Source organism: Buteo buteo, chromosome 19 (genome assembly GCF_964188355.1).
Source record: "Buteo buteo chromosome 19, bButBut1.hap1.1, whole genome shotgun sequence".
Taxonomy (NCBI): Eukaryota; Metazoa; Chordata; class Aves; order Accipitriformes; family Accipitridae; genus Buteo; species Buteo buteo.
This window is the reverse complement of record NC_134189.1, coordinates 1,071,799-1,096,562: the sequence shown is the minus strand read 5'-3', so window position 1 is coordinate 1,096,562 and position 24,764 is coordinate 1,071,799. Positions and strand designations below refer to the sequence as shown.

General features: G+C 40.8%; 1 protein-coding gene across 1 annotated transcript; it reads right to left on the bottom strand.

The window, feature by feature from the left end:
• Positions 1 to 363: 363 nt before the first annotated feature.
• Positions 364 to 24,680, bottom strand: ST13 (ST13 Hsp70 interacting protein). The gene is made up of 12 exons (XM_075051066.1): positions 24,457 to 24,680; positions 19,447 to 19,504; positions 18,147 to 18,216; positions 17,967 to 18,037; positions 17,344 to 17,410; positions 16,687 to 16,771; positions 14,584 to 14,694; positions 13,097 to 13,199; positions 9,628 to 9,744; positions 8,898 to 8,961; positions 6,560 to 6,660; positions 364 to 2,278 (listed from the first exon to the last, which is right to left on the bottom strand). The coding sequence occupies exons 1-12, from the start codon at positions 24,564 to 24,566 to the stop codon at positions 2,150 to 2,152; spliced, it is 1,086 nt and encodes a 361-aa protein (XP_074907167.1). The 5' UTR covers positions 24,567 to 24,680; the 3' UTR covers positions 364 to 2,149.
• Positions 24,681 to 24,764: the final 84 nt, after the last annotated feature.

Sequence of the window (24,764 nt, the reverse complement as noted above, 5' to 3'; positions counted from 1 at the left end):
AGCTGATGTGCAAGCAAGCAGGCAGGACACAGACAGGACCATTTCTACTAGCTAGGGGCAACTTCCTACTTTTGCCTTGTCAGGGGTAGACAGACACAAACAGCTAAAGATGGAGTAACAGGAAACTGTAGGGAAGAAATCTATATTCAAGGTATGCTAATTCATGCACAGCACATATGAAGAAGTCGAGTTTCAGCCTATACTGAGGGGTGACCTACTTCAAGTATCTCCTCTTGGGAACAGGAGATCAAGAGCGTGACCAAAAGCCAGGCACACAGTAACACTCAATCATAACTTGAGTTCATTTAGTCATGAAGACAAGCCCTTAAGCATTTAGTTCCAATTTAAACCAGAAGTCATATATACAGTTTAATTAAAGCACTTCCACATTTAATTTAAGCAAAATAGGTTTCATCAGAAAGTTACACAAACCCAAAAAGCTTTATTTTTCAAAACCATACTTTATTTTTAAAGGCTAAGAGAAGTATTCAGAACTATATTTCTTAAGCAAAAAGATTCACATTTCATTCTGCAGGGTCATTAGTATGAGAAAAAGCATTTGGGGATTTATTTTTTGCAACTGTTGCTGAGTTCCTACACCAATCCAGATTTATTTAACAATGGTAACATCAGTTATGGCTTAAGATACTGGATTACAAAACAGTAACACAAATGTTGAGACTTGAGTGGTGAACAGGTAGCTATGGTCATTTTTCCACACAAAGACAATGTTTTAGCTAAGACAAACAGAAGCAACAACTGTCTTTATTGGTAGACAAATCAAGTGAACATCATCAGCACAGACACTGCTTCAAGGATACCCATGCTCTTAATCCACAAATGTTAGAAGAATGTTCTGTCTGCTCCAATTACTTCACCTTTTCCTCCATATCACAAGCCTCAAAAACATGGAAGTATGAAACCATGACAACAGCTTTTTGTTTGGGGGGGTGGGGGTGGTTTGGTGTTTTTTGTTGTGTTTTTTTTTTGTTTTTTGTTTTTTTTTAAAGAAAAGGATACAAGAAAAGATGGAAGACTACAGTATGTGGTGAAGGAAGAATCATCACCTCTAAAGCGACAGCAGGACTTTGGCCAAGAAATTTTAATCAGTAAGCATGTAAGGACTCAAACCGACACAGAACCCAGAGCTGCAATTTCATTGGGTATTCTCCCCTTCACTGATTTATAACTCTGCATTTACATGTTCTGGATGGCTTGCATTCAGTGGGACAGAGGTAGTGATGGGAACAAGATTCCTTCCCTAAAGATTCCAAATAAATGAAACCTGGTAAGCATGGCCCCAAGGAAGGGCACATGCAACCAGTGGAGGACCTGCCAACTGGGAAAGGACAAGAGCACAAGCACAGACAGTAAGCTGCTCTCCCATACCCAGACTGATAAACAAAATGTTACGTAAAGGTGCTGGACAAGAATTGAGCAAGTAACAAAACCTCTGTGGCCTCTGCAACATGTACTTCATGCCAGGTTGTGCAAAGGATAGGACCATACCTTTGCTGCACAATTGTGGTGATCAAAACATTACATTATTTGCAGTACTGCCAGAAGTTCCAGTGTGTAACTAGCTAGCATGGTTATACTGATAATTTTAATAGCTACATAAAGTCAGTCACCCATTAAAAAAAAAAAAAAGACTGGTATTTGCAGACAATTGCTTTATCCAGTTAATTCTTCAGACTTGTCCCATCTTTGCTATTTGTGACTAGGCCAACTTCTCTGTCCTAAGGGGATTAAGACTGACTTCAACTGTTAAAGTTCCTTCCTCTTTGCTCACTGAGAGTAATTAAAAAAAAATATCAAAACAACACAACAGCAGGTTTTTATCTTACACTCCTGGAATATTATAATTTCTTACCAGAGTGTTCATTCAAAGGAACTGCCTGCAACACTTATAAAAAGGTTGCAACTCTTGGACTAGGAGGGATGGTTGAAACTAGGTCATCTGAATATAATTTGAGTGCTATAAACCAATCATTGAATAAAGTCAACACTTGGGGCTAGAGAGCAGCTCTCCTTACAACACCCCATTTCTCTTAAGAGGATCAGAGGTACAATGGTTTGTTTTATTGCAACACTGGTTAGCCAAATCCAATCCTTCCCATTCAGATATGATTTTTAAGAACCAAGGATTTTATGGTTTACTGCCAAATTTGGCAGACAATTTACTGATGAGATTCATGACCTTGGGATTGTTCTGGTACTTGGACATATTTGCTGGGTTCTGAGCAACATCTTGGAACGCAACCATAACTTCTGGATCCTGCAGGACAAAGAGCAAAAAATTAGGGCATTTATAAAACGAGTCTACAAATGTTAGTGGTTATTTGGTTCCAACACGAATCTAGTCTTGCTTTTAACATGGCAAGACTAGATTAGAGTTTTGGGTGAGAGGCCTCTAAAGAAAACCAAAATTATATAGTACATGTTGTTAACCCTGCATCAGTAAACACCAGAGTCATTACTGACCTTGTGACAGTAATAACTCAACGTGTGAGAAGGGGGAATAAGGGTAAGAGTTCACAGGAACCAAACACAGCCACACCTATTGGATTATTTGTATTCAAGCATCTTCAAACACTTTTTGAAGGAGGCGGGAGCTGTGTGTGGCATGCCTGATAGGATAACCCTCCGAGCAACAGCTGCTGCTCATCACTTTCAACCCTTTTCGTTCTAGCAGCAGAAACTTTAATCTGCTGAACTGTGAGCAGATGATGTGGCAATGTTTGGCTTTTAAAAATGCATCTATTCTCAGTTGTTCCCCACCTCCTCTGAGAAATCACGCTTGGAAGAGAACCTTGTTATCTCTCACCACACTACTATGTTGCAGTTGATAAATACACTCATATACACAATGAAGTCAGTGGTCAAAAAAATAACAACTTAATCTTCTCTACTTAGTATGAGAAGCATTAGTACTTTTTTTTTTTATACTTCTAGTACACCTTTGGCCTTCACTGAACTAGAACTGGTTTTACTCATTTTACATGTGTATGTTTTGAACAGTGCCCTTTAAGAATTAATCTGTATAGACCAATTTCACATCTCAGCCTGGAAAAATGTTTCTATTATAACTTCTGCAAAGATTCAAAAGTCATCTTTAATTCAGCTGAAGTGCAAGCAGTTTATTACATCCAATACAGATCATCTGCATTATCTGAAATTTCATCTGCTGTTCTTCCTAGCACATTTAAGTAGTTTCACTGAAGGATACCATCTTCCCTAGACTTCTAGCCCAATGCTACCACAGCTGTATTCTCTGGAAACCATCAAAAACCAACTGGTGTCCTCAGAGCTGCCTATGCTACACCACCACCATCCTGTATCTATTCTAGTATCAGACAGACAAAAGTTGTTTAACAAGTCTGATCCAAAATTGCATTTGGTAGGTGTGGACTCCACTGAAATCACTCACATGGTTGAGTCATGTTTTATACATGTTGGGAACCACAAGTCAAATCTTATCTTTTGTTAGAAGGATTTACAAGTGTTTCGTCTCCCTCACAAAAGGGAATCTGCAAAGTCTAAGAAAAATAGGATGCTGAAGTTCAGAAAACAGACACTAGATGTATTTTCTCCACTTTACAGGATTCCTATGCAAAGAAAAAAAGCAGACTTTCACAACCTCAAACTTCTTGTATTTTTTATTTCAAAATAGGGCATAAAACTATAAAGAATGTGTCGTGTTATTAAAGCTATGTTTTCACATGTATATGAATCCGGAACAAAAAGCCGAGTTAAGCTGAGTCACTGGTTTGTGTCAAAGCACACCTAAATGAATGTTAAATATCCAATTTTATGCTATGTGTTTTATGGTCCTATAAATTCACAGCAAGTAAAATATTCTTTACTTGTGCAACTCCCTGGAAGCCCTAAACCTTAGACTGTGTTTATAAAAATGTTTAACACATCCAAGGTTTCACACTGATGAGCAATATTATCAGAATAAAGTTTAAGACTGAGGATATCAACATTTCCATAGGGAAATATTTAGTACATAAGGCAGAATGGGAACCATTGTATAAGTGGCATTAGTGAAACATTCAGTTTTGTAATGCTCTAGGTCTTCAGTTACAGGAGGTTGAAAAATACTTTGAAGGAAAAAAGAATAGTGGTAACTTTTTCCAACTTGCACATTTTGGTGGAAATCTGGGTCTAACATATGACTACATGTCAAATAAGGACTCCATACATTTGTCTTGCACATCACTCCTTTTGAAAAGAACTTATATTTGACCCATGACAGCTCTCCAAAACACAAACATCACCTTGTGTCCAGAGAAAGCAGTTGCACATGCAAGACAGGAAGTACCACAGAACCCTCCAGACAACCAAAACAGTAAAATAAGAGAAACACACACACAAAAATTTCAGCTAATTCCTCCGGAAACTAGAAAGCTCAGGGGCAAATGAGCTAAACCAACATGCATTAGAAGTCATTGCAAAATGTCACAACTGCTACTGTTAGGAAGCTATGAAAAGAAATGCAACAGAAGTTTTGCCACTCTGGAGTCTTTTTTATGTAAAAGACTAGTTATCAGCCACAATTAAAAAAAAAAAAAAGAAAAAAGGAAATATCCTGAAGACAATATATCTTCAGGTAACAGAACCTGAAATCTTCATCAAGAAACAAGTTTTTATACTAGTTTGCAAAGATTCTTATCTTTATGCCAATGATGAGCAATGACTTCTATAAAGATGTCCATAGCCAGCTGTATCTGGTTCTTTGGTTGCTTCTACAGATGACAAGCTGAAGTTGACAGCATGACTGGTTTTATCTAGCTCATGTTCAGGCACACACACTTGTAGGTTTACTGAGATGTTAACAGACTCAGGCATATTTCAATGTTAGCTCATGGACAACAGTCTCAAAGATGAGATGATAGTCACTAAGTCTAAAGAGACCGAGAAGGAGGTCTTTACTCTCAAAATACTCCAGTTTCAGGAAGAACTCCTCACTATGAAAAGCTTCTATGTCCTGAGAGTTAAAATAGTATCTTAAGATTAGCAATTTGGGAGAGACTTGTGTGATGCAGTATCTGCAGACTTTTTCCTAATACCTCAGATAACCTGTGTAAGAGCTGGCAGCTACCATTATCCATCAACATACTCCATAGCTGCACTGAGCAGTAGCCAAGCAGCAGAAACTACTGTCTTTTAAGACTAGAGCTTACACTGCCAATTCAGAGAGGACCAGACCATAGTCAGTTGGACATTTTAGGAAAAGGCAGCAGTGCAGACATAGGTAAAACACTGAATAATCATATCTAGATGTAAGGTTTGTACAAGGAGGTCAGCAAGAGACTCAAAGCTTTGCTGACAGGTTCTACATGTTAAAGCCTGCCTGCATTATCAGAAAAAACCACCAACACACATCCTTGCAACAGAGTCCTACAGTATGTTGGGGTATATATAATCAGCATGCAGTGGAGTCTTCTCACAAGCCATGTGGCAAGCGCTTAATATTTAGCTGAACCTCAAAGCTCTGTTTTTGGCAACTCCAATTTCAAATTCCTGTATTACAGCATAATTAGCAAGGTAATGAATACAACTACAAGTCATGGGCTTTTTTTGGATGACTTGCATGCAAATCAACATTGCTGACTCTGGCAGCCTAAGGAAAGGTGTGTTCCCAAACACCAGCAACCATTAAGGGAACCCTTGAACTTTTACATGGAAAGTCATGCCACCTTTGCAACTACAGGGCATACCAAATAAAGGTCCCTTGTGATGCTGTTATTGAGATGGGGACCATAGCTGTTCAACAAGGTGAGAACAACACATAACTCTAGTTTAACCACAGCAATCCAGAAAGAGCAACAAGACACTTTTATACTTGATCATATTAGTACATAAATAGTACTATATAGCTCAGATTTTTCCTAGCCCACCTGCCCATAGAACATATCTGACAACATCAGTTTTATTTAATCTGCTGGAATACTTTTTTTGTGTAAAAGTAGGCATGACATGGAGCAATTAATCAATCCCACTGGGGAAGTAAGCTCTCTGAACATGAATTTAGAAAATGCCAGATGCAGAACTATTCTGATACTACTTTGCTTCTGGCAAAAACCAAACACTTAATCCCCTAAGAGAAAGGCAATTCTCATCTCAATATTATTGTAATAAATTGTGTTGCAATAATATTAACAATCATTTTTTGTTTGTGCATAATTATCTTGCTACAATGTGTGTGCATTCAAAAAAGGAGCAAGTGAATTATACTGCGCGGAAAATAACAACTCAAGAGACTCAAGAGATGAATAACTCTGTATAGCACATAGTTTTGCCTATCATAAGCATCTATGGGTCTGGGGGGAAGGTGCACATCTTTAATTAAGCTCCCATCACAGCTTGAAAAATAGCTAACATTGATTCCAGACAGTCTGGTGCCACACCCACAAGGAGCGAATTTCTCAACATAAATAAGCAAGCTTCCCACTGCTATCCAGAAGGTCACATCTTTCTTCCTTCCCTTAGCTCACATGCACTGTTCTTCCCTCCTTCAGAACATTTAGCTTTGATTTTAACAAATACTCACCTGCATGGCTGCAAGGACTTCTGGATCACTGAGAATCTCATTGAGACCTGGCATACCTGCCATTCCTGGCATACCTCCAGGCATAGCCCCAGGAAATCCACCTGAAAACCCAAAAGAATGCATGATGAAAAACATTTATTCATCTATACAGGAGCCTGAGAGAGAGACCAAGACATACTTCCTTTGCCACACCTCTAAAGTAACATCTTCCATAAGGCTACAGCTGGTTCGCTGAACAGAAAGCGGGGTCTTCACCTTCTCTTTCTGTGAAGGCCTATGTTTTATTTCATCCATGTTTTTAACCCAATTCAATACGAGGCTTGTCATGAGTTCTAGCACCTTGTATGCAGATGCAGTTATTTTTCTGGTTAAAGCAGATAGGTCTCAAGCCCAGGAACATAAGGAGTCTGAATGCCTGGGGTGAACAATTCAGGGCAAAAGCAGATCAGTAGTAGTATGTCCCAGGCACATTCCATGTTTGGCAAGAACTTGTGGTTTCCAGAAATTGTAACACTCCCCCCCCCCCCCCCCCCCAAAAAATAAATCCCTGAAACAAAACACTTGAGGTTCTGTTTCTGAATCCTTAATCAGCAGCTACTCCAGCTGTGCTGAGCAGGGTACATACGGTCTTCATTTGGTTCCCCTGACAAGCTGATCGGGCTAGAGCGTGCATACAGCCTACCTCGACTACATCTCGATCTTCCAAGAGCATTAGTACTTACTCTTGTTTCTTCCCCATTTATTGCACCCAGAAATAACATTGAAAGCCTCATTTTTGTGGAACTGTTCAAGGACAGCTTTTCTAGAAGGTAAACTGCACTACCGCCTTTGAGAAACTATTCTGTTCAACAATAGCTTGCAACCAGCACAGATTTCCCTAGTATTCAATCCAAATTTTCAGCTTTAAAACTACTGTTCTTAAGCAGAATGGGTCCAAGGCACCCTGGGTAACTTAGAAAACATTTTTATACTAGTTTTGCAGCACATATTATTAAGCAAATACTGCACCTTTGTTTTCTCAGACCTAAATCCTTTCATTCCGTTATCCACCATTACTGATTTCTGTCTTCCCTACCATCAATCCCTACCCAGCATCAATCCTCTTAAGAGAAAGAATCCCATCCCTCTTCCCATTAGTGCTCAAGCAGTTCTGTAGACCAGTGTGATTGGCTCTAAGACAGACCCGCTGCCGGCCAAGGCCAAGCCAATCAGTGATAGAGGTAGCACCTCTGTGATAACATATTTAAGGAAAAAAAGTTGCAGGGCACACAGAAATGGCAGCCGGAGAGAGGAGTGAGAACACGTAAGAGATACAACCCTGCAGAAACCAAGGTCAGTGAAGAAGAAGGGGAAGGAGGTGCCCCGGGCACCGGAGCAGAGATTCCCCTCCAGCCCATGGTGAAGACCATGATGAGTCAGGCTGTCGCCCCGCAGCCCAGGGAGGTCCACAGCGGAGCAGATCTCCACCTGCAGCCCAGGGAGGACCCCATGCCAGAGCAGGTGGGTGCCCGAAGGAGGCTGTGACCCTGTGGGAAGCCTGCACTGGCACAGGCTCCTGGCAGGATCTGTGGCCCCACGGAGAGAGGAGCCCACACTGGACCAGGTTTGCTAGCAGGACTCGTGACCCCAGGGGGGACCCATGCTGGAGCAGCACGCTCCTGAAGGACTGCACACTGTGGAAGGGACCCATGCTGGAGCAGTTTGTGAAGAACTGCAGCCCGTGGGAAGGACCCATGTTGGAGAAGTTCGCATAGGACTGTCTCTCGTGGGAGGGACCCCACGCTGGAGCAGGGGAAGAGTGTGATGAGTCCTGCCCCTGAAGAGGATGAAGCAGCAGAGACAACATGATGAACTGACCATAACCCCTGCTCCCCTGCACTGCCGGGGGGGCTAGGTAGAGAATCCAGGAGTGAAGCTGTGCCTGGGAAGAAGACAGGGGCGGAGGGAAGGTGTTTTGAGATTTGGTTTTATTTCTCATTACCCTACTCTGGTTGATTGGCAATAAATTAAGTTAATTTTCCCCAAGTCAAGTCTGTTTTGCCCGTGACAGTAATTGGCTGAGTGGTCTCTCCCTGTCCTTATCTCAACACACGAGCCCTTTGTTATATTTTCACTTCCCTGTCCAGCTGAGGGGTGGAGGGGTAGTGGGGTAGTGATAGAACAGCTTTGGTGGGCACCAGGCATCCAGCCAGGGTCAACCCACCACAACAAGTTCTAAACTTCCTAAAATATTTTTCTCTGTCTTGAGAACAAATGCTATAAAAACTATGGTTGTAATATTCCACATGGAAACAACAGCCACCTCTACTGCAGGTATTGGTGCTTAAAAATAAAATACCTGGGAAGCCACCTGGGAAACCACCAAACTGCGCTCCTCCTGCCTGTCGTCTTGCTTCTTCCTCCTGCAGATGAAAGCACATCATTCCACACAAAGCAATGGAACTGCAGCCTGTTTTCTACTGCTCAACTAGTTTTAGGAGAAAAAAAATAATAGCTGAGACTCTTTCAGGCAGGTAGGCTTTTGCAACAAAGAAAGCACTTCACTACATACAAAACCGCTGACAAGAAATAGCAGTGGCTACTCTTACTTTAGTATGTTTTTACTGAATATGAACTCTATGATTTGTTTTAGCTCCTCAACTTACATTTTTAGAACCAACTCCCACACCCAACATATTAAAATATATCAGTAAAGCATAAAGAAAAAGCAAGCAAACTGTGTCAGGAAGTGAGGAAGAGAAGCAAAGTATTATCCTGAATTTAAAGCCTCCCACTTCGGGAGCTGTAAGTGAAAACTATTCTGGTACAGTCATACAATAACTGACTTCTTGAAATACAGGATTAGTAGAGATTCCAGAGCCTGTTTTTGTCATAAGCAATAAAAGCAGATGCAGTACAATGCCCTCTTCAGATTTCATTATTGGTCAAGTAACCAAAACAGAAATCAACTCTCTAAAATTTTATTCTAAGACTTAAAACAAAAGTAATTCTCCTCTGCAATTCATTTTAACCAAGATAACTATGACACTCTTCAAATTATTAAGAAATATTAAAGCCTAAATATTCACCCTTTGCGCTCTCTCATGCTCCTCCCGTGCCTTCTTCACTCTTTCCATTCTTTCCTTGATTTCCTTTTCTTCACGCTTCCGCTCATATTTTCGGCGGTGCTCTGCAATCTTCTGAGCCTGTTACAATAGAATACCAAGATTTCATATACATTTCTAGCATATCACACAATGTATTTCAATACAAAATACATGTAAGCATAACTATCTGCTTTTACCAGTTCTTAAAAACAAGATCTGACTTCAATTCCTAAAAGCCCCTTTGTTTTAGGAGCCATTTACTCCTTTCCCTCTATGGCAATCAGTTATTCATGTCTACTCAGCCCTAACTGGATCCACCAGAACATGCACTCTAGTATACTTTTTTGCTATAGACCTCTGGGACTTCACCATAGTTAGAACTTAAATATGTTATCATTCCATATCCCTATGTGCTTTTATGCTGAAATATTAATTCCTCCAGGGCTAAAACCAGCAACTGCCCCAGAAAAGGGAATTTCCACTGGCACAACCAGGGGGAATTACAACTCCCCTTGCACACACACACTTTTTGGATAGTGTTACTGCTGTTCCAGATGCCTTTGCAGCATATACAGCTAGACATAAGCAGACCAAAGAATTCCTGAACCAAACCAAGACAGGGCTGGTGGGCAGAAAGTTTGCTTCCCATATGAGCTGCTTCTCAAGTCTATCAAATCTGCAGCCCCAACAGAAGAGAGTAGCTAGCAATGAACTCCCCAAGGCTCCTCACTCAGTGTTCTGTTGTTACAATGAGCACTAACTGTAGCACAGCTTTCCTGAAAACAGAACATACCCTTATATAGCATTGCAAAAACAGTTCATGATTTCACAAATTGCGTATGATGGTTACCCTGTAACACTTCTGTGACTAAAAAACATAGCAAAATCAAGGTTCAAGAACAGAGATACTAACTACTACTACAAGGGATACTCTTCTATTCTTTCAGAATACTCTTTAAATGAAGAAATGATTTTATAAGTAGTGAAGTTTCAATACAACTTATTTTAGCTAGGAGACAGTCATTCCATTCCACATCATTCTTGAAGTACATCTGCCAGAGAAAGCACACTGCAGGCAGCAAGACTGAATGATATTGAATGCAGTACACATTATCAGAACCTTATGTTACAGCCATTCAATAGTTCATTAAGAGAGAGGTAAGTGTTTTAGTTTGTTTTCTTTTTTTAATGAAACATAGAGAGTTTTCAAAGTTTTGATTTTCATTGTTTCTAAGGATTTCTCAAAATTAACTAAGCGTTTTTAGAATTTGACTCAGACTTCCAGCTGAAAGCGCTACAAACTAAAAAGTGCCAGGAAAGCTGCAAGTGAATAAATCAGGTGAACATATCATCTTCACTCATTAAAAATAAAAAAAATCACCCATTAAAAGATCATATGTTTTTCCTTGAGCTACATACACAAATTCCCATACAGTTGGCAACTACACATCAATATAGCACAAACATACTCTGCTATTTCTGTGCATGGGCAGATTAACTGGGAAATAAAAAGCTCCCTTTCAGTCAAGCATTAAGTATACCTCTTATAAAAAAGGTTGAGACCTAAGACCTAATTACATTTACCATGGATCAATATTCTCCAATACAGAAGACTAATAGGTTGCAAGATGGTTTCCATTGTTGTTTTGCTGGAGACAGTGTCTTCTACAAAGACATGGTAGGAAAACTGAAAGGTGAAGCTATTAGACACAGGAATGTTTATGCATGTGATGGGTGAAGTTTGGCTGGCTCCCAGATGCTCACAAAGCCACTCTCTCACTCCCCCTTCTCAACAGGAGAGAAAATAAGATGGACAAGCTCTGGTTTGAGCTGAAGACAGCGAGATCACTCATCCACTACCATCATGGACAATACAGACTCAACATGGGGAAGATTAATTTATTGCCAATTAAAAATAGAGTAGGATGATGAGAAACAAAGACAAAACTAAACCCATCTTCTGCCCAAACCTCAACTTTGCTCCTTTGTTCCCCACTCTTTCACCTCCGCCCCCCACCCCGAACAGCACAGGGGGATAGGGGCTGTGGTCAGCTCATAATGCTGCACCTCTGCCACTCCTTCCTCATCACATTTTTCCTGCTCCAGCATGGGGTCCCCCCCACAGGATAAAGTCCTTCACAAGCTGCTCCAGTGTGGGTCTTTCCCACAGGCTGCAGTTCTTTAAGAACTGCTCCAGTGTGGGTCCTCCCCATAGGGTATGGTCCTTATGCAAGAGACTGTTCCAGCATGGGCCCCCATGGACTGCAGCTCCTGCCAGAAAACCAGCTTCTGCATGGGCTCCTCTCCTCTCCACAGGCCATAGTTTGTGCCAGGAGCCTGCACCAGTGTCGACTCTCCATGGGCTGCAGCTTCCTTCAGGGCACATCCACTTGCTCTGGCATGGGGTCCTCTACAGGCTGCAAGTGGGTATCTGCTCCACTGTGGACCTCCATGGGCTCAAGGGGGACAACCTGCTTAACCATGGTCTTCTCCATGGACTGCAGAGGAATCTCTGCTCCCGTGCCTGCCACACCTCCTCTCCTTTCTTCTTCACTGATCTTGTGTCTGCAGGGTTGCTTCTCTTGTATTTTTTTTGTCTTTACTCCTCCCTCTCACAGTTGCTGTGCTGCATTTTTTAACCTTTCTTAAATACGTTATCACAGAAGCACCACCGACATCACTGATGGCTCAGCTTTGGCCAGCAGTGGGTTTGTTTTAGAGCCACCTGGAACTGACTGTCTGACACAGGGGCAGCTCCATGTCTCTTCTTGCAAGAGGCCAGGCCTGCAGTCTCCACCTCCCCCCAACCTTGCCATGTGAACCCAATACAATGCAACGCAACTGCTGCAAGCTGTGGTCTGTCAACCACTTTAAAGGAATATGCAAAACAGATGAAAAAAAGCCTGCTATCAACAGTCTTACATTTGTTATACAAAAGTTCTTCCTTAGAAGAATGCTGGGGTCAACCGCTTGAGAAAAGCTGAAAACCAGTCTTAAGAGATTATGCTGCCCTCATGGGGTAGACTAATGAAAGTACAAATCACAGCAAAGAATGTTTCCTTTGTAAAATGTGTTTAGGATGAAGCTTTGATCAATTCAGAAACGTCTTGGAAAAATCCATTATCAGCATTCTCTTGCTCTTCTGAATGTTTTTAGTCTAGATTCTAAAATGCTGGCAAACTTCAACTGCTTCAGAGTCTGCTGTTAAGATTTTAAAAAAGGAACCTACTATTTCATAGTTCAGCTACATGCCCAGCCCCAGAGACTCAATTTCTCTACACACAGCCATAAACAGCTATGATTGAAGACAGAAGTATTTATAAACTCAGTCTGAAGTGTCAGATGACACATGAACACATTCCCACAAGACAATACATATTGGAAGAATCTGAAGGCAGCAATGTCACTTGAACAAATAGAGGAGTGACCACTATTATAACTCCCCACTTACTCTTGGTTGCACCTCTTTCAGCATGGCGCTAGCATCTTCATCATAATCCAGTTTACAAGCTAATGCAAGATCATGAGCAGCCTCCTCCCAGTGACCCAGAAGTCTGGAATTCAGAAGACACCAACATTCAGAAGGAAAAAACCAAACCGAACTCTTACAATTCTTCAAAATATTTACAACCATGCAGCATTCAGTATTTTTACCTGCAGCTATACAGACTTGCAGAAGTCTGAATTTAATAATCATGATGTTTTCTGTAACCTGCACACTATGATGCCCTAATTTCCTGGATACTTGCTTGCTTCATACCCTTACAATAACTTTCACTTGAAGTAACAATGAGGGGAAAAAAACCCCCCTCAATCAACTAGTGTCATTGTTTGCTATAAACAAGACTGGTCTCACAAGGAGAAGGTACTCTACCTAAACACGTGAGGCACACTAAAATACTCTGCACCACTAGGCACATGTTCAGTGTAAAACTACACATTCAGTGTCCTGTACAGGTCTACACCACTACTACCTCAAGCTTAAGTGGACTCTCTTTACTCAGAACTCAAACATCCTAGCTAACTGGATGCACCATGTCTTAGCTGAAGAGGTCATACAAGCTACCGCGTGCACTTCTTCACTACTCATTTATACAAACTCTTGAAAAATTTAAGAAAATGGCAGTATTCCTAAATGGTCAAAGCAATTCTGCTTACAGACAGCTGTTAGTCTAAACTATGCTCCAGTCTTCTCACTCTTAGGTTCCGTGACATTTATTAAAACTGTAGAAATTAACAAACTACTCTCTGAACACTGTTTAAGATGCCTTTTTTCCTTTGGTAAGTGCTATTAGCACTCACTCCTTCCACTTTTATACAGACCATAAGAGGTGTCATTTTATTTTGAGGGAGCTAATTTATTGTCATTTAAAAAAAACAACAAGTTGAAGTTTAGTTGCGGGGATGCACACTGGCCTAATGCCATTTTAAATAATTACGCTGTTTGCTTAATACCACTCTTCAGTTGCAACAAATGGTTCCCTTAATAACTAGGCAGTTTAATATACTATGTGAAAGAGCTCTAGGATTTAATGGAATAAGGGCAGCAGAAAAATGTTTTAAGAATTATAGGTTAGTAAATAAAAACTGAACCAAGTGAAAACAAAGGACATCCAGACAACTAAAACCCAGTCCTAGAACTTTTAGCAAATGATTAGAAAATGATACGCAGAACAGCAGTAAGCCATTAGAAGTTATGTTTAAAAAGAGAAGAAAAGACAGTGCCAGAAGGACTACTCAAACTGCCATCAATAAATCATCATTATCCTCTCTTTCCTGTAAGCCATACACTCAGCACAATGGTTTCTTGGCTCATGGCTACTGCTCTCAGGTACAAGACAGACAGTTCAGAGACACAGAGAAGGAGAGAATGCATAAACAAAACTGTTCCCCCCCAAGTAAGTAAAGACAATATCAAGTACAGGTGCAGTTCATTACCTATGCGCTTTCCCCCTCCATTTATAGGTCTGTGCCGAGTCAGGATTAATCTTGATGGCTCTGTCACAATCTCTAATGGCAGCATTTGGTTTCTGTAGTTTCACAAAAACACTGTAGGAACAAGAGAACATTTATTGTACATATTGAAATACCAAGTTACTAACTTAAGCTGGAAATAATTTTGGATGACTAACAGGCAAGCTAGCGAGATAATACATTGGAAGAGCTGAGTTCAAAAAGATTTCGTAGTGATAATGAAGTCACTGAAATTTAGTTCCACCCCCAACACTGTAGGGGAATCAGCAAAAGCATTCATCGTTCAGACTCAAACCTTGCCAGCAAGAATAACTCCAGTGTACAAGGAAAGGATGCATAAGTGCAAAGGACAGTTCAGTTCCGTGGTGTTTGGAGTCTACAGCCAACAGCAACTGGCAATTTCAACAAAACAATAATACTATGCATGCCATATTACACAGTCTTTAAAACAGCAAGACAAAGAAAGCACAAGTTATCATGCAAGCTACAAGGATCATGGCTAGAATCATCAGAAACTACAAAAGCAGATAGGAGATGAGTCAAGAGGCAAAACATAACACAAACCCAGAAAGTAGCCCCAATCCCCCTTCTCAGTTAAGCGAAATAACTGCAAGTTTTACAACACACAAGAATATCAGATTAACTAGTAGAGCAGTACTTTAGGAGGTTCACACATTTCAAATTAAAAATCTCTGAAGGAAACACTAAAAAAAACATTCCTGAAATGACAACAGCACTTCATACTTAAGATACTCCAAGTCAGAACTTCTGTCCTTTTACATCTACTCGGAAACAATTTATCAGCAATTGGAGTGCCTGTAAGTAACTTCATCATTAAGCAAAGTCACACATTCTCTTCTAGAAACAGAGGTGGACAACGTGTCAGGAAACCATCTCAAAGCTACACCTCACCAATGAGAGACATTCTGATGCTGCTGGCTGCCCAAAACCCCTAGTCTCCCAAACACACAAACACCCCAGAACCAAAACCAAAGTCCAGAGAAGTGGATTACACACAGCACTTGATCAGCACTGCTGTTACGCTGCAGGTTTTACAATATCCTAATATACTGTTTGCTTATTTCTTCAGTAGACCAAGTTGAGGTAACTTTTAAACTTCTCCTAACACTCTTATTTTTCATTGCTAATCCCAGTCCTGAGAAGATCTGGCAACAACAGTCTATTAAGGCACACAAGTGGCATTACATGCCAAAACTTTTTATATGGAAAGGAAAAAAAACCAGCAAGGCACATACCAGCTAAGGTGTACTAGAATAGAACACTAGTTAATCACATGAAAGTTATCAAAAGTTGAACTTTTAAATTATACCTTGCCATGCAAAAGATCCACTAAACTATCAAATCATCCAGGGTTAGTGGGGTTTTTGTGTAAAAGGAGGACAAAAAAAAAAATCTGTGGGAACTTCTGCTTCTGCAACCCATATGTGCCCAGCCTTCCTCAAGAATTAGGAAGATAAATATGTTTGTGCATTATTAAGTTAGGGTTACCACACATCAGATCTGACAGTGTTCCCAATGCATCATCTGCAGTCTGGTAGATGTAATTAGCAGTCAGGTGGTTATTGAATGAGTTGAGAAATAGGTGTGTCTTGTTCAAATGTACAACTGTTGAACAGAAAAAGATCTACTTCACAGTGAATGAATTCATTTAGGAGGTACAATAGGGAGACAGTTTACATGATCCACAATTAACTTTGCATCTAAACAGGACGCAATTTCAATCATCATCTTAATCCCAGAATAAACTTCAGATTTTGCAAGTGTTTGTTATCCAACATTTTTCTAACTCAACATACCAAAAGCTCTATTACCATAATGCATTTTGGAACATCACTCTGTTACTTACTCTATTATCAAGATTCTTTATATGGCTGCTTCAGCAAAACTGGTTAATCACATATAAGAGAAAATGCGTGAAGTGTACTTTTCTCTTTCCCTCATGTGGTTTAAGTTTACATAGATCCTCACGTTGCCATTGTATTTAGGTTCCTTAAGGAAAATAACAGAACAGACCGAAACATAAATCACTAGCTTATGACGACTCACCTTGCCCTCTTGGCATACAAGATGGCCAAACAAGGATTCAGCTTGATAGCATCTGTGAACAAGTCGACAGCCTTCTGAAGTTCACCTAAAAAGGAGTACCAGTAAAGTTTCAATCATTACGCAATGAAATTACATCCAAATTGCCACACTTGCCTTACAGGGTGTTGTGTCCCTAGGCACTTCTTAAATGGAACATTATCAACAAAGCAAAATCAATTTCTTCCTCTTGCTATGTTACTGAAGTAAGAACTCCAAAATTAATGCTGGAGGGGAGGAGAGACTTCTCCCAGTTAAATTTGTGCATTTAACTTTGTACGCAATCAAATAGGAAGTCACCTCCTCATTACACAGCTTTTCACTGCATTAAGACAAACCACTAGAGACACTAATCATAATATGTAGGGAAGTACTATAATGATCAATTTGTAATTAAGATGCTGCAGTACCTCATTCCCCCTGGCCCTGCCCAGAACTATAGCTACATTGGGAAGACAGTACTTAAAGAAGCCTTCATGTTCTAGATAGTTTTGGGTATCCAGCAGGAAGTGGGTCTTCTCTTCCTTGAAAGCATTCAAAATGGTCCAAGATATTTATTTCCTTTTTTTAATAACGAGAACCAAACCTAATGTCCTTGAATATGTACTAAAAAAGTATCACCTTCACTTAGAGCATTTATTGCTTCAATCTTCTTCTCATTAGCTTGATCCATCATCTCTTCAGTTACCTAAGAAAATAAAGAAAATTAAAGATGCACACAAAACCCAAAAGCTGCAGAGTCCAAGCCAGAATTACCATGCTGAGACAGCACCAAAGAAGGGAGCTCCAGTTTTCTGATTCTAGAATCTTGTTTTTAATTTGCATTGAAATCATAGTTAAAAAAAAAAAAAAACAACAAAAAACCAACACCCCAAAAAAACAACCAACTTTGCTTTCAGCTTGGAGACATTAGCCACCATTACCTTTTGAGCATTTTCTAGCTAAAAGTAAGTTGAATAATGGCAGATTTCTACATATCTAGTTTTCATGGGCATTTTGATAAATTTTTTTGGTATTTTCTGAACTGATTTTCCTCAGTGAACTTTCTGACAGACTCTAACCTCGAATAAGAAAAGACTGTGGTTTTAAGCCAGTAAGTTTTCTATTTAGGAGAAAGAGCCAAAGCAAAAGCTGGCTACTTAGCTAATACAGTACTCATCCCCCCTCAGCTGCTACCCTTCTCTAAACTCAAAACCTCTCCCTATCTTTCCTACTCCCACAGACATTGAAAACACCATGTTTACCTCCACATTTTCATCCCCCATTTCTTGAGGGTCATCATTGTCTGGTTCAATCACTCCCTCATTGTCAATTTCTGAGGGAAAAACAAAAAGCAAGATTAAGCTACATCTACAAACGTAGAGAGGATTTCCAGAATCATGTTCAAATCGGTGAAATGGGATAAAGTCATCTATTTTCCACACCTAAGTCACTCTCTTCACTTTCTGGTTCAGGTGATTTAACTGGCTCCTCTGGCTGTTCCTCTGCTTTGCCCTGGAAGAGAAATGTATTTGTAAGCATACATTATTTCTGACTGATATTCTATTCCCACTCTAATAAACAACAATGCATCAGAAAATGCAAAATTAATCTCCAAAGCATCAGATTGCTCTACAGCTAAACTTTTTTTTAAGATACAAATCTTTTTTCTCCTCTCAGATTAAGTCTATCGTGCATGCAAATAATTCAGAGCCCAAAATCTGACCCATGAATGTCTACTATTGTCCTTCAAATTGTGTAATTTTATAATCAATCAACTCAGAACCAGTTTTGCCATGATTACTAACCAATCCTTCCAATCTTCCTGCCTTCCCTCACACATTCTCTGGATCAAAACTTCTCTCAATTTAAGACTATTAAGCTAAGGTCCTTTACCAGTGAACAATACGCTGGTATCAAGGATTAAAATATTGTTTCTATTTGCCAAGGTCAGAGATTTTTGCCACTTACGCATACTTAGAATGCTTTTTCCAAATGTTTTCCTACCAGCTTCTAACTACATTACCAATTTCCTCTGAATCCTGTAACTTAACACATCCTGCTTTAATCACAGACGTAAGCTGCTTGTCTTCATACTCAGTGTCACAGACTATACTCACTACGTGCACACAATCCCTCCATACGGTTCTAACTAGCCAGTAATTCCAGCATCCGCTGTCTTGTTAAATCAAAAAAAAAAAAAAAAAATCTACTTTTTCCAAAAGAATTTCAAGCTTGGGAAAATCCTGCTATAAATATCTACAAGCCAATTTTATTATTTCCCTTAAAACACATGAAAAAAAGACAACAAAAATCTCTTCCACAATACTGCCTTAAAAAGTTGATAGTTCACCTGTTCATTACTTACCATGCTTGCTAATATTTCTTCTCATGCAAGGATTATAATTTAATCCACTATGACTACAGAAGAGGTGCATAAACAGACAACGTGAACATAAAAAAAGAAATCAAGACTTTGTTCAGCATTTGCATTGCACAGAACATCAGGCATTCAGGATTAGGGAAATGGAGCATGATAACACTTGAAATAAACTAGGAAGCCATCTGTAACAAGTCATCTACAACGTGCAATGGACAGGCTTCAGACTGAACTGTCACACTCACTCACCCTAGCATATTCACCCACCCTACTTGAGTGAAAATTGACAGCAATTTTTTCCCCTCCTCAGTAATTTTTGCAGAGTCCAAATGTTAGTTTTCAATGATAAATTCTTCGTATCTCACCTTACTTGTCTCCTCTGTGGAGGTATTGGCTGGAGCAGGCGGTATTGTGCCTCCCATACTTTTCAGCAAAATAGAGAAGAGAAAAAACAAAACAGTAAGATTATCAAAATAGTGACATGTATTTTACTGATTCAAATCCTGCTGATAATCTCAGCTTTTTGTTGTGACACAAAACATGATGATCCAATTCACTGTAAAAGTAGCAAATAGAAAGCACGCATCCACCATGCTTTTCTCAGTGTAACATAATGCACACACTGTGTGTGTTGGCTCTTTCACCTAGAACTCCACTGCGACTTGTACTCACGCACATCACGTATCACCCACACACCCTTTCTCACAAGGAAAAGCTGCCTCTTTGGCTCAAATGGATTTTCTCCTTAAAAATGTAACTTAAAACATAAGTCAGAACTAAATATTATTTTTATAGGTGTTACTAAAATTAGAATTATTTTTGGAACAGAGGTCAAACAAGTGAAGAGAACCATAATGGCCTAAAATGCTTATGCAACTAAAAAATTGCTGCCTAGAAAAAATTTCATTTCTCTTATGTATTGCAATACTCATGCCTTTCCTTAGCTACAAGTTAAGGAGCATTCTCCATATAGACAGCATTCTTTCAATATAGAATAAACTTCTATATTATATCAACTTTGGTTAGCAGCCAGAAATAGGCATAGACTAAATTCTCCAGCTGCTTCATATAATATCTAATCATACCTAATGGCAGGCTGCCACAAGGACTACCGTTCCCATCTACTGATAGCTTTCAGTTGCTCTTGCCATATGCGCTCCAAAGGGAAAAAGCCATTTCTATCAACTCAATAGGCTCGACCAACTCCTTGGGGCCCCACGCAACTGGTTAGACACGATACAGGGGAGAGAAGGAAGTGGGCAAACAGGAGTGGGCAGGAGGAACTGCAAGGGTGCAGGACCATCTGCTTTCAGGAATTACTGCAACATAAAACTATATCCTAGGGGTGAGATCCTACAGCTTCTAAAGTCAGGCTGCTGCAGTCCCCTTCTCCCCTTTTTCCTCCCTCCCGTCACCAGCACCATCTTACAGTCAGGCCCCAAACTGGCTGAACACAAACCTGGATGGGATGGGACAGGATGGGGACAGGGATGAATTGGGGGAGAGAGGGTAGAAGAGGGAAGAGGAGGTGGCAGGACTGACAGGTCCTGGCACAAGGCCCTAGAGCAAAAGGCAAGCAAAAAGCACGACACTGCCTCTAGTTTTCAAGGACAAAACTGTCGAGAAAAAATACCACAAGTTACAAAACACGGCATCTTCTGAAGCTACTGCAAACATCTAGATGTGTCCCTGGAATGTTGATGTTGCTTAATCTAAGTTATACTGCAAGGACTAAACAACTGCAGTCTGATAAATTGTTACAGAGCTAGGCAAAAAAAACACAGTACATGTACTAGTAACTCTTCCTCCTAAAATTTTACTCTTGTAGGCTGACAATGGGGCACATAACTCTCTGTTACCAGTCTGTAAATATCAAAGAGTTTTCTCTAGGACTATAGGGACTGTCTAGGGAAGCCTTGGAACTTTTCTTATGCACAAAGGAAACTACAAATTCCAAAGCATTTTAGTAGTGCTAATAGCTAATATCCAAAGTAACACAATGCTCACAAGTTAGGATCCATCTAATGCTTGTTGACAGCACTTTTTTTTTTTAAATAAGACTCTTTCAAAACCTGGCTTACTGGAAAAAGACTGAGAACCCTCTAACTCAAAAAGGTCAGTAACATTCCCACCTTCCAATTATGTATTTAAGAACAGTTCACACACACACACACACAAAAAAGCAGGAATCAAATTCTTGAGCAATTCCAAATTATCAGTCTCAAGATCAGCTGGTTTTACATTGAATCACCTCAAGGGTGAAACAGCTTGGTCAGTTTCCTCTGTCCTCTCCACATCCCCCCGAAAATCCATCCAAGCTTAGAACAGTCTATGAGATATGTTTAACTGATATATATGCATGTTTTACAATATGCTATTGCATGAACTGCCAAGGCTAAACGGTTTCACTCCTAGTCCTTCATAATATTTGTACAGTTATCCTCTTAGTTATCCTCTATTTAAACCAGAGTTACAATCCCAGAACAATTCAAAAGCAAGTTACGCTAAAACCCCTTAAACCAGTTATCTGATTACTATTAAATGCACAGCAAGGATACGTGCAAAGTTTGCAACGTATTTAACCTCAATGGTATATAGATACACAAGACTCTTGTAGGAAAAAGGCAGGTACTGAGCTATATAAATAGCGCATATACACACAAAAAGACATTTTAAATTAAACCTTTGCGCTAAAATGGAATTGTGCAATTCCAGTAAGAACTCCTGGGAGCTGTCAGGACTCCATTGCAACAATGACTCCATACTTCCACTCATCACAGCAATGAGAAGTGCTGCTTTTATGACTTGTTGAAAGAACTGCTATTTTTCTGCATCCACTTTCATCACTGACAGCAAAGTCATCTTCAGAGAGAAACCGGATTACCAGGAATTCAAAAGGGTCAAAATCTATTTGAGCACAACAACAACAACAAAAAAGGGCAAAAAGCCCTGCTCATCAATTAGGGATTCTGTACTTTACTTTTAAGGACTGCTGTTGTTTCTTTGCTCAATTGTAGGTTTTTGAAACACGTTCCCTTTAACAATACATTTTATAACAATTCAAGTCAAAATATTTGTATTTTTATGCAATTATGAAAAAGCAGGCAAGACTAAAAGGGATGTTAAAACACTATCCAAACATAATCATACACTAGCATATGCTTTCTATAGAGAGAGCATCTATATAGAAATTAAATACAACAGCTAGACAGAATAAAGGTGCATGAAAACAGAAGAGACGTAAGGTTTGTGATGCAATATCAATAGCTAGTCAGAAATAAAGCATCCCATTCTGGCTTTATGAGCGATTAGCACCATTTAAGTTAGAATCATTAGCTTTAAGGGGAGAAAAAAAAAATCAAATCAATCATCAGAATTTTAGTTGATAATTTTAATGATTGATTTCAATATCATTTAGTCATTATTCTGTAATCACTCACAACATTACCTTGGTGACTAAATCTATATCTTTTGGATTAATACAGGTAAAGCCTGACAAGACATAGAAGACTCATCTAGTTTATTTCCACCTGAAGCCAGGCCATGCTAAGTTTCAAGTAGTTTCCAAAGAGTGAGAAGACCCTATAAATGCACTTAATAGTTCTACCGCAAACAGCGCTATTATGGAAGGGCAGAGGGGAACCCACCAGACTTCTAGACAGTTTGACATGAAAAGTAAATACCACTCCAAACATCCAAGTGTATAATTTACCCAATATTTAGCTCAAATATGCGAGGAAAATCAGAAAACTTAAAAAGCTGTAGGAAGTTCTACTCTGAAATACTTCTTAACTTCTGAGATAGAGATATCCAGTGAAGATTTTACATGGAAAAAAACATTCCACAGCTCAAAAGCTAATTTTTATACTTACAATACAAGCAACCTCCTATTAACCAAATACAAACTCTAAAAATTAAACTGGAAGTTAGAGCCCTCCCCATTAACAGGGGGAAGGTAAGAAATCAAATGATCGCTTTTCCATTCCCTAATGCTTTGACCAAAAGAAGTGAGTGTTCTTCCTCTCCCTCCCAAAATACTGTTCACACCTTCAGAGTGACGCAACAGAAGAATGGAAGTGACCTAGGGTGAGGCACTGAAGTCTTTTACACAGTAGCAAAAGGAACTAGAGACCTGCAGTAGGATAAGATAGACAGGCACCTCCTCCCTAGGCATACCTGCAGCTACTATCAGTACTGCAAAAACCAAGTGAAGTTAAACAGAAGTGGTTTTACAATCATGCTAATATTCAGATGCAGAAAAAAAAGTTTAAACGCCACTGTAAAAAAAAAAAACCAAACCCCAAATAGTTCATTGTAGCCATTTTCATTACATGAAATGCCAGTATTTAATTATATATATATATGCACACAAAGCCCCACTAGTTTTTCAACTAGTTGCAAGAACTATATAGCAGAAAGTACAATTGAAATACTTTAAGATTAAAATGTAAAACAAATTTTCTAAAACAAATCCCAGTTTGTCACTAAATAAAAGCCTTTTAACTTCCCCTTTTGTAAAAGGGTGTACTGGCAAGGACTTTCCTCACTTCTCAGAGTTCTGTAGAGTAGTGAGGCTTGCAGCTACAAAAGCCAAGCAGAGGTAGCCTCGCCGAACACGGGGCTTCTGTGGATGCTCTGCCAGCAGCAAAGCCCCTCAACCCTTCCGACCTGGTGTTTCTGGGCGCTCGGGGTAGAACCCCAGGATGTTTTTATATTGAGAAGCATCTGCTGTGACAGGCCACCCGTGCACAGAAGACGATGTGCATGCTCCTCCATAGCAGGCGCCTGAAGTGCCTCGCAGGGGAGCGAGGTCTCAACTGCTTGGTGCATCAAGGGGCAAACCACATTTTGGCCAGGAACCGTTCCGCCTGTCCAACCGTCAGCTGTTTTACGCTTTCGGGTACCAGGATGTAAATCAACGCCACTCACCTCCCCACAAACTCCGCTCCTTTTTAAGCCGGGCTAGCCAACTCCGCTGCATTAATGCGAGAATTAACTCGCTAAGTATTACTCTGGGGCTTTCCAGCCTGGAAAGCTGAGCCACCGAGATGGCCGGCGGGCAGGCTTTTGCCACGGGAATAGCCAGAGTTTAAAACAAAAACAACAAGGCTTTTTAACGCTCGAGTTGTAACCCCGGCGCGCCCCGCGGCGGGGAGGGGAGGGCGGGAAGGCGGCAGCGCACCGGAGCCGCTCCCCCGGCGAACGCCCGCCTAAACGGGACCGGCCTGGACCCGCACCGGCGACAGCCCCCACCCCCCGCCCCTCAACCGGGCCTCACACCGAGACCCGCCGCCCCCCCGCTCTGTGGAGACCGCCCCTCCCCCCCCCCGCCTCCCCTCACGGCCACCTCAGCGGCGGCGCGGCCCGTGACCCACCTCTCCACCCACTCGCGGAGGAAAGCCAGCTCCTCGGTGTGCAGCAGGCCGGGGTTCTGCTTGCAGAGCCTGACGAAGGCCCGCAGCTCGCTCAGCTTACGCGAGTCCATGGCGGAACGGCGGTGAGGCGGCGGCACCGGCCGAGGCTGGCTGACTGGCTCGCTCGCTTCCCGGCCCAACCGCCGCGCGGCGCCGTGGAAACTTCCAGCTCGCCCCGCCCACCCACGAAGCCCCGCCTCCGCCTGCCCAGCCCCGCCCACCCCAAGGCCGGGCTCCGCCCCCGCCGCCGCGCAGCGGCGGGAACGTTC